This window comes from Colossoma macropomum, unplaced genomic scaffold (assembly GCF_904425465.1).
Source record: "Colossoma macropomum unplaced genomic scaffold, Colossoma_macropomum, whole genome shotgun sequence".
Classification (NCBI taxonomy): Eukaryota; Metazoa; Chordata; class Actinopteri; order Characiformes; family Serrasalmidae; genus Colossoma; species Colossoma macropomum.
The window spans coordinates 41,014,553-41,027,891 of record NW_023494788.1 but is presented as its reverse complement, the minus strand read 5'-3'; the positions used below and the strand labels follow the sequence as shown (position 1 = coordinate 41,027,891).

Genomic DNA, 13,339 nt, shown 5'->3' with positions numbered 1-13,339 from the left:
ACGACACTCCCGTGCCCCGCCCACAAATGTGCTCTTTCAGCGCAATGTTGTGTCCTGCACAAAAGGTTGGTGAGCCTAATGAGAAACTACAGCACACAGTTCAGTTTTATGTCAAAATACCTAAATTAGAAGGCATTATTATTTCATTTTAGAGATTGAGAACACACTGTTCAAAAAGGGCCACCTGAAAGTTTTTACTTTATTGAATTTCACATAGTCAACAGAACTCAAGACAGATAGATTGCAGCTTTGTTAACTTCATATCAGAAGCTGAGTCAAAAACTTTAAGGCAGGTAGGCAGTTGTTTTTTATTATGTAATTGAGGTTTTTAGAGTTAAACATATAAGTGTCATTCTACAGAAACATCCACTTTTCTATGTATCCATAGGAGTCACTGGTGTTACTGATCGTCACTGGTGTTACACATAATAAAGGAACACCAGAGACATTTTTAATTAAACACACATTTTACCAAATGGCTGCTACAGAGCATCAAACCACATGTTGTCAGTCATGGAATATCCACTAAAATATGGAATTTAATCCATTTGTATTCTATTTTTTCACAGTTACCTCAGAATAAAGTCGGTCACACCAGTGACTTCAGCTAAAAGCTTCATATGAAATCATGAACTAAATGAGAAAATCTCTGATAACTGAAAGACACAGTGGACTCACCATGCGCTTTTCTTCATAGATCCTCAGAAAACAGGTAAAAGGAAGTCGAGTGATGTCATCAGTGTGACTTTTATTTCAAAATAAGAGATTTTTTGTTATGCAGTAACACCAGTGACACGACTCCAGCTCTCATTATATATTTTATAACATTTATTTGGCATTTGTTTTCTTTATGTCATTAAAATCATACATTTCATAGTCGTGTATAGATTATTGCAGTTAAAATTGCAGAAAATGTTTTACCTCAAAATATGGCCTCAGCCTTCACACATGACTGTGAGGACGAGCTCTTCTGTGGGTCTTCTATAATTCTATATGATTGATTTAAAAACCAATATTGCTAAATTGATGCTCAAAAACGTGTAATTGTTAAAATAACATTTTATTTTAAAATATAAATAAATTGTAACACTAACATGTTTTTCAAGTGTAATATATCTCTAAACGCTAGGGACACAAAAATGGACGTTTCCATAGAATGACTCATTACACACCGTACAAAGATAAATAAATAAATTATTGTGATCATTTGTTTTTTGTGAATTTACATTCTATTTCTGTAAATTAACAGCAGCAGTGTGTTATACAGTATATGTCTGCTTTATTTACATGTATTTAACTTTTTTTTAATGGGTATTGAGCATTAAATTTACAGGACTTTGACAGACTTTTTACAGTGCAGGAAGGTCACTGGCTCAAGCACTGCCAGCAAGCTAATGTTGCAGCCAGCACCACTCCCTACTGCGGGAGGGTTGAAGTTATTCTAAGGTATATGCCAACAGCATTTTCTTGTCATACTGGCCTCCCTTGTGCTCTCTGGATAAAGTCAAGCTAGCAATTTATCCCACGAAGGTAACATTTCACATAAACATAAATAAAATTAAAAATGAATGATGCCTTAATTGAGGTATTTTGACAATAACCTTGTGAGAAGCAATTTGTCATTAGACTGAATGAGATACATCCAGCCTTGCTACAGTTACTATAAGTGGGTGGAACATGTATAGGTCTGCTGTTGTTTCGACTGACTCGCTGTTGTGGCATCATAAAGGACTTTGATTATGTATCTATAAGAACAAAACCATTAAGTTCACTTTCTAAGATCTTATCACCATCAACTTCTCATCTGAAGGATCAAGGAAGAAGAGCAGATTAGTATAAAGCTGTAAAGCTGTGAGAAAGCGATGGTACTCACCCCATACACTAGTTCACCCACCATCCCGTTCCAAGTCTTGGTCTCAGGGTCGCGGGCGCCGTATTTGCCGTCCATGACTATGGACAGCCTGTATTTAATCCCAACGTGTTTGGCTATCTCGGAAGCTAAATCGACACAGTAGCCTTCATACTTGTCATTGCCTTCCAGATGCATATGGTTTTTCTTGTACATCACATACGGTGCTTCCTGTTAATCAAACACACGCTGGTTTATTGTCACCCATGCACAGCAGTCACCAGAGCCGACCGACAGCTGACCAGTCAAGAGCATGCAAGGGCCGTGCTGGGTAGATCACACACACACACACACACTCCTGTTCACTCTTTCTCACACATACACTCCTGATCAGTTTCTCTCTTCGTGTGTATTACTCTATATGTGTCTCTCTAACACGTACACACAGACAACATGGACACATACACAGGACGGTGGAGACAGAAGAAGCAGGTATGGGGTCATGTAGCTAAGACCAATGAGTGGTCACAGCCGGACCCTTTGGCTAATGCACCCAGCCCCTACTAAGACTATGATGGTGAGCAGGTAGAAGACAATTGGTGTCTCTCTCTCTCTCACTGTCTCTCTCTCTCTCTCTCTCTCTCTCTGGTTCTGTCTCATAACTGCACAATAACACAATCACATGTACACTACCATTCAAATATTCGCCATATATAAAACGTAATACGCCATTTGTAATTACGCAGTAATTACATGTGTACTGTATGTTCACTCTTCTCTGCTTGTCGAACTATCCTACTTGTTTAAAACAAGTGAAAAGGTATGACTGTCTACCTGAGTGATTTCGCTTTGTATAAGACAGCGTTTTTAGCCCATAGCATGAAAAACCTGGGCAAAATATAGGCCTGATCTCAAATGGCTTCCTATTCCCTACGTAGTGTGCACTATGTAGGTCATTACAACAGCCTCTACACAAAAACAGTGGATTAAAAGTGTAAATAAAAGTCATTTATATTCAGTCACAGCTGCACAACATTGTTTAAGGGAACATTTAAGGGAAAACAAGTATTTTGCCTTTCAAATTACTTTAGAGCAATAATTATCTGTGTCCATTAAATTTTGTTGAAATTTCATCATCACTTTTGAAATAGTTTAATGTGAATTATAATGTTATTATACTATGGAATTTGATTGTAACTTGTATATTGTCGCTGTCCAAAGAAAAACTTCAAATAGTATCTCCAAATTAAGGAACTTTACAGGAGAAAGTAAAAATGTTTCAATGTAAATTAATGTGAAGAGGTTTCATTCCAAGTCGTTTTGGGGCATTTCTATTGGTCCTTTCACCACACAACATACAGGACAACTGTTGTGCTCAAATAATGTTGAAAAAAAAAAGTTATTTTTGGACAGCAACAATATATCCCTGCTGCTGGAACAAAACCACATCTCCAAAATGGTAACTTTACAGGAGAAGGAAAAAACATAATTCACTTTTAATGTAAGTCAATGGAACCAGACTTTTTCCCAACTAATTTTGGGCTGTTTCTTTTGGTCCATTCATTATAAAATTTACAAACAAAGTAAAGAGCAACAGGAATTTCCAAATTATGCAAAAAACTGAAAAACAATAAAATTGGAGATACGAGGTTTCTGCAGTGATATATATAGAGTATTCTTGGTCATTTTAGAATCACACAGTTCCATTCATCACTGAGGACATTGTCTTCCCTGGCATATTAGAACCATTTTACACAATATCTGCAACTACATTGATTTTATATCATTATTGATATCGTCGCTGTCCAAAGAAGAACTGGTATCTCCAAAATAGTAACTTTACAGGAGACGGCAAAAACGTTCTTTACTTTCAATGTAAGTTAATGGAAAGATATTTTATTCCAAGTCATTTTCGAGCATTTCTATTGGTCCAATCATCATGAAATTTTCACACAATGTAAAGGACATCGGCTGAGCTCAAACGAAGCAGAAAAGTAAAAATCTCAATAAATGGAGATACATGTTTTTCATTGGACAGCGACGATATATTACTGAAACCTTCCAAACTTTTGACTGGTAGTATACACTCATACACTCATACACGCTCTCTGTTGGTCTTGTTTGGACCGTGTTTGTGGGGGCTGAGTAGCATCAGTCGTGTCTTATTTGAGGGTGAGCAATGGGGTGGGTGAGCAGGGTCATGAGAGGGGAAAGGGGCATCCGATTCATAAAGTAAATGGCAGTGACTGGAGACGGATCAGTCCATTGTTTGAACAGAGTCAGGCACGTTGCACCGTTGCGTGGGAAAGGCCATGTCATTCCAACAGAAGGAAGAACATAAAGAAGAAGAACACAAAGCAGAACATACTGGCAAATAAAACAAAAAACAAACAAACAAACAAATAAAAAAATAAATACATAAAGCCGTTTTTAGAATCCAAAAACTCAAATATCTAGCCAACATACAGAACTATACCAAGAAAACTGAGCAAGCATTTCTTTTTTTTCCTTTTCTCTCTCCATTGCAAACACTGCAGCAGCAGCAGCTCGTCTTTCTCTTTTTTTTAGCACATCATCATTACCAAACAATAGGGCTCCTCACACAGAGAGAGCGTCCCTATTAGAGTCAGAGACAATTAGGTTGCCAGTGGGTTAGCAGCGGTTTGTTTGCTTTGTGCTGAATGTGTCCTCTCACCTCGTCTATTCTGAGATGGCTTCTGTCTCGGCCGAGCCTGTACACGTCTGCTGATGGGCAAACTGCTTTGGAGCTGTTTATTGTTTACCAGAAGTGGAAAGTAACGAATTACAGCTACTCCTATTACAGTAGTTGAGTAACTGTTTTCACTGTGGCAGTATAATTATAGTTACTGTATTAGTGTTTATTCTTAATATAGTATTCAACTTCACTGTTTTCAGTTTACTAACCATTACAGACTGATCTTCACAACTCAGCCTCCAATCTGAGGAAGCAGTTAACTAGTCTAACTAGTCTGGGCTAAATAGCTACTGTGCTCTTTTACTTTATTAACTTTTATTTGTTTGATACTTTTACATTTGTTCTTTTTTAATACTCCAAAACAGCAAGTTTGTGAAAAGCTAGTTAGGTGATACCAAATGTGATGAATTCACAGAAACCATATTCAAATAACGTAAAATGTTTTGATCAAATAAATATATGCAAGTGGAAGGAAAAAAAAATTTAGCTTAAAGTAATTATAAAAGTGATTATAAGTTTTGTAATAAACAACCTATTTATTCTTACTTGAGTATTCCTCTCTATGAATATTTATACTAATAACCATTTAGAATATCACCTTCAGCAACCGCATTAGATATCTAAGCAACCAGCTAGCAATACCCTAGCCACAACCTGGGATATAATAGTAACCACTCAGCAACACCCTAGCAACCACCTGGGATACCATAGGAAGTACATAGCAACCATGTGCAATATTTTAACTACCACTTTACAACACCTTTGCAACCACATTGAACGCAATTGTAACCACCTAGCAGCTACCTGGGATACCATAGAAAATAGGTATTAAACACCTCGGATACCATAACAATGACCAAGCAACAACCTAGCAACCACCTGGAACACCATAGCAACCACACTGCAACACTCTACCAACTGCATGGAACACCATAGCAACCACACTGCAACACTCTACCAACTGCATGGAACACCATAGCAATCACTCAGCAACACCCTAGCAACCGCATGGAACACCATAGCAATCACTCAGCAACACCTTAGCAACCACCTGAGATACCATAGGAAGTACATAGCAACCATGTGCAATATTTTAACCACCACTTTGCAACACCTTAGCAACCACATAGAATGCAATAGTAACCACCTAGCAACTACCTGGGATACCATAGAAAATAGGTAGTAAACACCTCGGATACCATAACAACCAACAACCTAGCAACCACCTGGAACACCATAGCAACCACACTGCAACACCCTAGCAACCACATAAAAAATCATAGCAACAACCTGGGACACCATAGCAACCAATTAGAAACACCTTAGCAACGACCTAATATACTACAGAAACTGGCAGTAACCTAGCAACCACCTGGTAACAGCTTAAGCTGTGCACTCACTGCATTTTTCATTTTTCCAGAAAATGCACTTTTCTAATCTACTGTTATCATGGGATCTTCATCAGTAGTTGATTTTGAGATCATTTGGGATCTAAACATCGAGCTGGACCTTCTTTTTGAGCCCGTGGGTGTGAGGTTAATTGCATAAAGACAGACTATTTCTATCTTAAATCCAACACAGTGCAGTTGTAGGTAGGAAATTTCAGTACTCTTTCCACCCCTGCTGTTTACAAGCTAAATTAGAATTTGAGAGAAAATAAAAGTTACAGCTGTTGTCCTAAATAGCGGGTCATTAAAAGGCACTTTGATTTTTTTAGCACTCAAACAGTCAGAGAGTCATTAAAGCAGACGGTGGAGTGATTCTTCAGCGCAGAGCAACCTCCAGGTCAGTATAAAACAGGATCCGAGCCAGGGTAAGTGGGGCTAGTCCCACGCTCATCCCTCAGATCCTGTTTCGCCTGAGAGAAACCACTGAACCCCTCTCAGCGCTGCCGTTTTCACTGGTTGGTCTATCCCGTGTGTCATTGACCATTTACTTGATGAGTGGAGACAGGTCTTTACTTACGTATGCATTGTATGTCTACTTTGATGATGGCAACGAAAAAAAAACTCATTACCATTGTACCATTATGCCGTTATTGTGATGTCACTGCTACGACAGGCCACTGGAGTATGGAAAATCAAAATGCTTTGTCATCCACACGGATACAGTTGAAACACTCGTTTTTTGTTTTTTTTTTGTCCTTTTTATCTTTTTTTTTCCAACCCCGCCTCGACTGTTTCAACGTGTAGTGAGTGGATGGAAAGCAACGCAAAAAGAAATGTACTTCTAACCGCCCAGGACAGAAGGGAGTCTACACCATGACCCTGAGTGGCAGAATACGTGACACATTTAAAACGTCATGGAACGTGTACCATAATAGTAGTGACCACAATTGTTCGGTTTTCCACTGAGGTCGAATCGTTGTTGTACGGCTGATCCATTATATTTACAAAGCGCTCAAACTCGTTCCAGTACCCGATCTGCAAAAGGGAAAACATTTAGGTTATTATTCAAACATCAGCCATTCTGAACCATATTAATGCTCTCCCCGGTGCCCCCTCCCCTTCTTTTATAGCCCCCTTTCAAATGATTAATTCATGATATCAGTACAGACACGTTAAGGAGACTGTCAGGGATGTATAAAGCTATGAAGGCAAACTCTCATAAGACTCTGTTCATTAAAATGGCATTAGGTGCCTGAGCTTCTATTGCTTCCTGCTAAATGGAAGTGGGAGCCACGTCTGCCTGATGATTTTTTTAAGCAGTGGGGAGACGCTTACAGTGGCTTTCTGTGCCATACAAGCCCTGAACAGCTCTCAAATCTGTGCTTACAATGTTCAGCCTAGTAGACAGACAAGGAGAACAATAAACTGTCAGGAGTGCAGCGCTTAAATGTCACGCGGTGGCACGCAATGCTACTCCTGTTTAACTAAAGCTCAGCTGATGAACTAGCGCGAATACAGAACTGGTTCCTCTCCGTTTTTCAATTTCAACTCCATTTTCTACTCGAGAACCCAAAGCAGTTACAGCTGTTGTCCTAAATTAAATGGCACTTTGATTTTTTAGCCATCAAACAGTCAGAGAGCCATTCATGCTAGAGAAACCAGCCTAGACCAGCGTGCCAGCATGCCTGGTCACCAGAAAAACCAGAAGATGTTGTGTTTTGCATGCTGATATTCTGGTCAACCAGCATGACTATGCGGGGTGACCAGCCAAACCAGCACAAAACCAGCATAAATCAGCATAGACTTGCTTAGACCTGCATGGAATGCATGCTGGTCTGTGCTGTTTTTTCAGCAGGGTGGTTAGAATGGCCATAGCAGTGGAGAGCAGACCTTCATGTGAGCAGCAAACAGGTATGTAGACATGTTCAAAACCGCACCCTATTCACTATATGGTGAAGTATTTTAGCATTTCGTCTGGAAATTATTACGTCTGAAAACGCAGGCTGAATTTTACTGGCTCTACTAGACACACACACTCGTTATTGGGTTAACACTCGTTATTACATACACAGGTTATTGGGTCCAGAGTGCTGGATGGTGGGTAGTTTAGCTGCTGGATTAATATGCTTTGTTGGGTTACTTTCACCACCCTGGGTAGTTTTAGCCGCTGTGTAAGTGGCTGAATCATAGTAACAACCCAGCCCAATAAATGGAGTTTCATCAGGCAAGAGCTGGGCTGACAGAAATCTGTAAGAAAAATGCTGTATAAAATACATTACTGCGTACTCTCGAGTGAAATAATAATAATAAATAATCATTTCTAAGTAAGGGGGTCGGAGACACATTGGCTTCTTTTTATCTATAAAGCTCTTACTGGCCATCGTACATCACAGAAACGCTCAGTGTAAATAATGCAGTTTATCAGACTCGTTCCAGTGATTGGATCAGCCTTCAGGTGCCGAGAGCTTTTACAGAGCTGGGAAAATCTGCTTTTAGCTGCAGCACCAGTGAGCTGGAATTCACTACAGGAAACTTCTTTTTTTATTATTATTATTACAGGAAACTTCACTCTCTGGTGTCACATGAACATTTTAAACTTTTAGTCTCCATCCAGCTCCACACAGCCTGACACTGCTTCATTTGATTTTACTTAACTTTTAACATGACTTTGGGTATGTTTTGACTTTGTCTTAGCTATTGTTTTTACTTTTTACTTTTATTTTTTTACTTTTGTACTTTTACCTCTTTACTTTTCATCATTCTTTTTATTTCTTTTTTTACTAGTCTTTTTATTTCTTTTATTATTGTCAATTTACTGTCTTCTACATCTACATCTATTTCTTTAATTTCATTAATCTATGTTTTTATTTATTTTATCCTTATCTGCTTTGTTACTTGTTTAGTTGTTATATTGTAATTTTAGTCATTTATTGATTTAACAGTTTATTGGTACCTTCTTATCATTAAATTTTACTTTTATGATTTTTATTACTTAATTATAGTATCTGATTTATTATTTTTTTACTGTACACCTCCTCAGTCCTTGATTCCTGTATTACTCAGCTACATTGTAATTGAGGGTCTCCCGCAAAGTATTCTGAGTTTAAATAAAGGTTGATTGATTGATTGATTGAAGTAATAATAACTATATTTTTCTGGTTTTTGTGTGCCATTTATGACAGAATATCTGATTAGCATTAGCTTACTATCTTGGACATGTTTGTTTCCATCGTCTTCCTACAGAATTAAGATAATTTAGCTAACTTAGACATGTTTCTTTCCACTAACTGCAGCATTAGCTCACTAGCTAACAGACATATTTCTTTCCATTGTTTTAATCAGGATTAGTGTTAGCTGGCTAACTTGGTTGTCCTCTGTCTCACTGCACCATTAGCATTAGCTTGCTAGCTTAGATATGTTTGTTTCCTCTTTCTCACTTAATACTGGTAGCTTATAACATGAAATGTGTCTGAATTTATTGCTAAATGTATAGAAAACATTTCAGTAAATATTAACCTTAGCTGATAAATGAATTACATAGCTACATAGCTAATGTATCAGCTATTGGAAACAACTTCACTTTAATGCTTACCCAGTAATCTGCTACTTTTCACACTTAATGTACAGCATGCAAGGCCCATTTTTAAGAACATGTGGGAACCTGTTATTGTCAAGTATTTTTATTTTTAATGGACAGCGAATTTACTGATTTTCATTTATATGTTAAAGCAACCAAAGCTGGAGTTCAGCATTAACCCAACCCTTGCTGGGTTGGTCAATATTGCCAAACTGACCCAACTTGGGTTATTTTTAGTAGTGCATTATTACCTACATCACAAACTATACTGGTTATATGTCTAATCGGAAGCCATAGAAAATCAGCCATACTGCACTGTTAGAAATAAAGGTTCTGTTCAGGTACATTTTCCGTTCATCAAGGTACAAACAATGAAAATGTACCACCAAAGGTACTACAGTGGTTTTAAGGTCTGATTGTGAACCTTAAATAAGTTTTTCCAGGTGAAAATTTCGTATTTGTACCTTTTCATAACCGAATGTTTTAAACAGAACAGTAAAATAAAAGCCTGGAGACGAGACGGGGTGTGTGGAGTCAGTACAGCTTAGAACATATCATTTCAGTGGATTATGGTTCAGTTATGTTCCCTGTCTAAAGGGACTGAGATGGAGCCTTGAGGGTTCCACCCCAGTGACAAGAGGGGAACTGACCCAGTGACAGTTTAGTACCTTGTTTTCTGAGAGTGTGGGGAACATCCACTGCACTGAAATCCCACAATGCAAGATATACAGTCACAAAGTCCAGACTTGTAGTTTGTGTAACATATTAAAAATGTTTGTATGATATTAAAATTGAGTTTGAATGAAAAAAAAAAACAAGATATAATAAAATGTGGCTTAAAATGCTGATCAGACCTTCTGAGAACTGTTTGGATATGGTCCTAATACTCTAAAGAGTGCATGTGATTGACCTGCTATGCCCCTGAAGTAGAACTAACCATAACAGAGTGAGCGGAGAGAAATGATTAAAACGGGCTCTACACATGCAGGCCGTGTTTCAGACGATCCTCTCTCTGTCTGTGACTCACTGACATCATTATCCAGCATTTACACTACGATGTCTTAAAGATGGTAATGTTCTCTATGGAGTATCTTGCTAGCTTAGTTTATTAAAGCTGTGGGCAGAATACATCAGCCATGCGATTGTTGAGGATACTGCGTATGTATGCTTGACCCAAGGCTTAGACTGATCAGTTTATATCAAAAGAAGAGAATTTTGGCAAAATACATCAGCCATTTAGTGAGAATTGGAAAGTTACACCGATCAGGCATAACATCATGACCATCTCCTTGTTTCTACGCTCATTGTCCATTTTATCAGCTCCACTTACTATATAGGTGCACTTTGTAGTTCTACAGTTACAGACTGTAGTCCATCTGTTTCTCTGATACTTTGTTAGCCCCCTTTTACCCTGTTCTTCAGTGGTCAGGACCCCCATGGACCCTCACAGAGCAGGTACTATTTGGGTGGTGGATCATTCTCAGCACTGCAGTAACACTGACGTGGTGGTGGTGTGTTAGTGTGTGTTGCGCTGGTCTGAGTGGATCAGACACAGCAGTGCTGCTGGAGTTTTTAAGCACCTCACTGTCACTGCCGGACTGAGAATAGTCCACCAACCAAAAACATCCAGCCAACAGCGTCCTGTGGGCAGCGTCCTGTACTTGCTCTGTGAGGGTCCATAGGGGTCCTGACCACTGAAGAACAGGGTAAAAGGGGGCTAACAAAGTATCAGAGAAACAGATGGACTACAGTCTGTAACTGTAGAACTACAAAGTGCACCTATATAGTAAGTGGAGCTGATAAAATGGACAATGAGCGTAGAAACAAGGAGGTGGTCAGAATGTTACGCCTGATCGGTGTATTCACCAAGAATAACCTACCTAGAAAGAAAACATGGATTTATATGCACACATTTATGACATATTTCCGAATTCCCGAGGACGAGTTTATATCTGATCCTTGTTGGCCAAGTAGCTGTTGATGTTCTAGAGATGTTAACATTCTTCCCTGATATTTCCGAAGACATGTTAACAGGTCACCAATGTATTGAACTTGGGCCAATATTACTTCTATGTGTTATTTAGGAAAGGGTGCATTTAGTGTAGTCTAAACTTTGGACAGAGGGCTACTTTAAAGAACAGCCTGCATTAATCATTTCATCATTTTGAGACAATGTGCAACTTATGCATGCAACCTGTGGCTGATAGTCTTAATCACTACGTACAGTTTAACTTAGTAATAGTTAATATTTTGTGCAGCATCAAAGGTGATCGATAACAGTGCTTCCTTCCTCAGAACAGCTGCTCTACTCTGAATTATAAACAGCAGTAGTATAGTTAAGGTAAAGCCACCTCTTGGTACATTTTCAGTGATTAGCAAAATGTTTGTTATGGTCTTATATGATGACGACTGTTGCAGAACTTACATAATCTTGTTCCTTATATCAGCGTATTAGATAGTGCTCTCCAATATAGTGAGTAAGGTGCCGTTTCAAACACGTGGAATATCTCACATATCACTGGTGACCCCTGGTGTCACTGCACTGCTTTTCTTTATTTGGTTTTGTTCAGTTGCTCACATGATATGTCTGAAGCCAACATCTATCCCAAACCTCGCGCTGCTTCTATGCTAACTGAAGCATAAATCTTGAAATGGCCACTGTCTATTATCGTTCGTATCAAACCATGTATTCCGTAGACTAACAGTTAAATTCATGAGCTTTTCTCTGTGACTTTAACTGGAAACTTTGGTGTCTGAAGAATGAAATGTTTTCATAATACAAGGTCATTCAAACCTAATTAAAATCAATGGAACTGCATGTAGTCTAAGCCAGCTAAGATGTGCAGCGAGATGTGGGCTCTTTTTATAATCAACATCCAAGAACAATCTTTTATAATCAACACCCAGTTGTCTCCTGTGTTGTCTTGGCAATGCTTTCTAGTCTTTTTCCAAGTTCTGTCAGCGCTCATTTCAAAAACGAGTTCAAATTAAGCTGAGCCATTGTTGCTTTAAATCTTTCACACCTACATTCTAGCAGCCAATGCGACAACCCCAGCCTACTGCGAAATGAAGAGATTTGTTCAAGGATAGATATAAGAGTTGTGTGTGCAATCCCAGGCTGCTCGCTTTCTCTTCAAGAGCTTCTCTGATGTGTGGATGGATTTCAGGACCTTGTTTGTTTGCTTACCTTTCTCGGCCCCCCTGCTTTCATTTCATAAATGTCGATAGTGTAGTTTGATCTGCGCCCGAAACTGTCAAACTGGATATTGCCCGTCATCCCCTGCACTTGCACCTGCCAACAAAAAAAGTCAGGACGAAACCAGACGGAATAACAGGCAGAGCTCAGAGCCTCCATGGGCAAATGGAAAGTGGTGGCGCACGGCAAATAGAGTCATTTATAGCAGAATGGCAAGCTGGGCTCGCTTGAATAACTCATTTTGATGAGCTGAATTGCAGAGTATGAGATTATGGCAATGGCGAGAGGCATATTCATATGAAGCTGCAGAATAAAGTGGAGATATAGAGTACAGAGTAATTTTTTTAGCTCCCAATCAATATTCAAAAAAATACTTGCACAGAATATTATGTGCACAATGTGGACAAAAGTATTGGGACACCCCATTCTAATTATTGAGCTCAAGGTTTCAGCCACTCTTATTGCTAACAGGTGGATAAAACCTATTTACCCTGTGGGGAACATTACTGTTCTCCGGAGGTACCGGAACGCCTCGGCTGAATGATTTTCCATTTTTCATGGGCTTATTGGTTTACACTCACATAAAGACATAAGTTATGATAACTTATTTAAA

The 13,339-nt window shown here is 38.8% G+C and overlaps 1 protein-coding gene across 1 annotated transcript in view; it reads right to left on the bottom strand.

Moving 5' to 3' along the window:
* gria3b (glutamate receptor, ionotropic, AMPA 3b) overlaps positions 1–13,339 on the bottom strand; it is a 209,632-nt gene that overhangs the window by 46,984 nt on the left and 149,309 nt on the right. The window contains exons 8-10 of the mRNA XM_036569368.1: positions 12,718–12,822; positions 6,881–6,988; positions 1,874–2,080 (exon numbers count right to left, since the gene is read on the bottom strand). Coding sequence (XP_036425261.1) covers positions 1,874–2,080; positions 6,881–6,988; positions 12,718–12,822 — 420 coding nt within the window. The remainder of the gene's footprint in view (positions 1–1,873; positions 2,081–6,880; positions 6,989–12,717; positions 12,823–13,339) is intronic.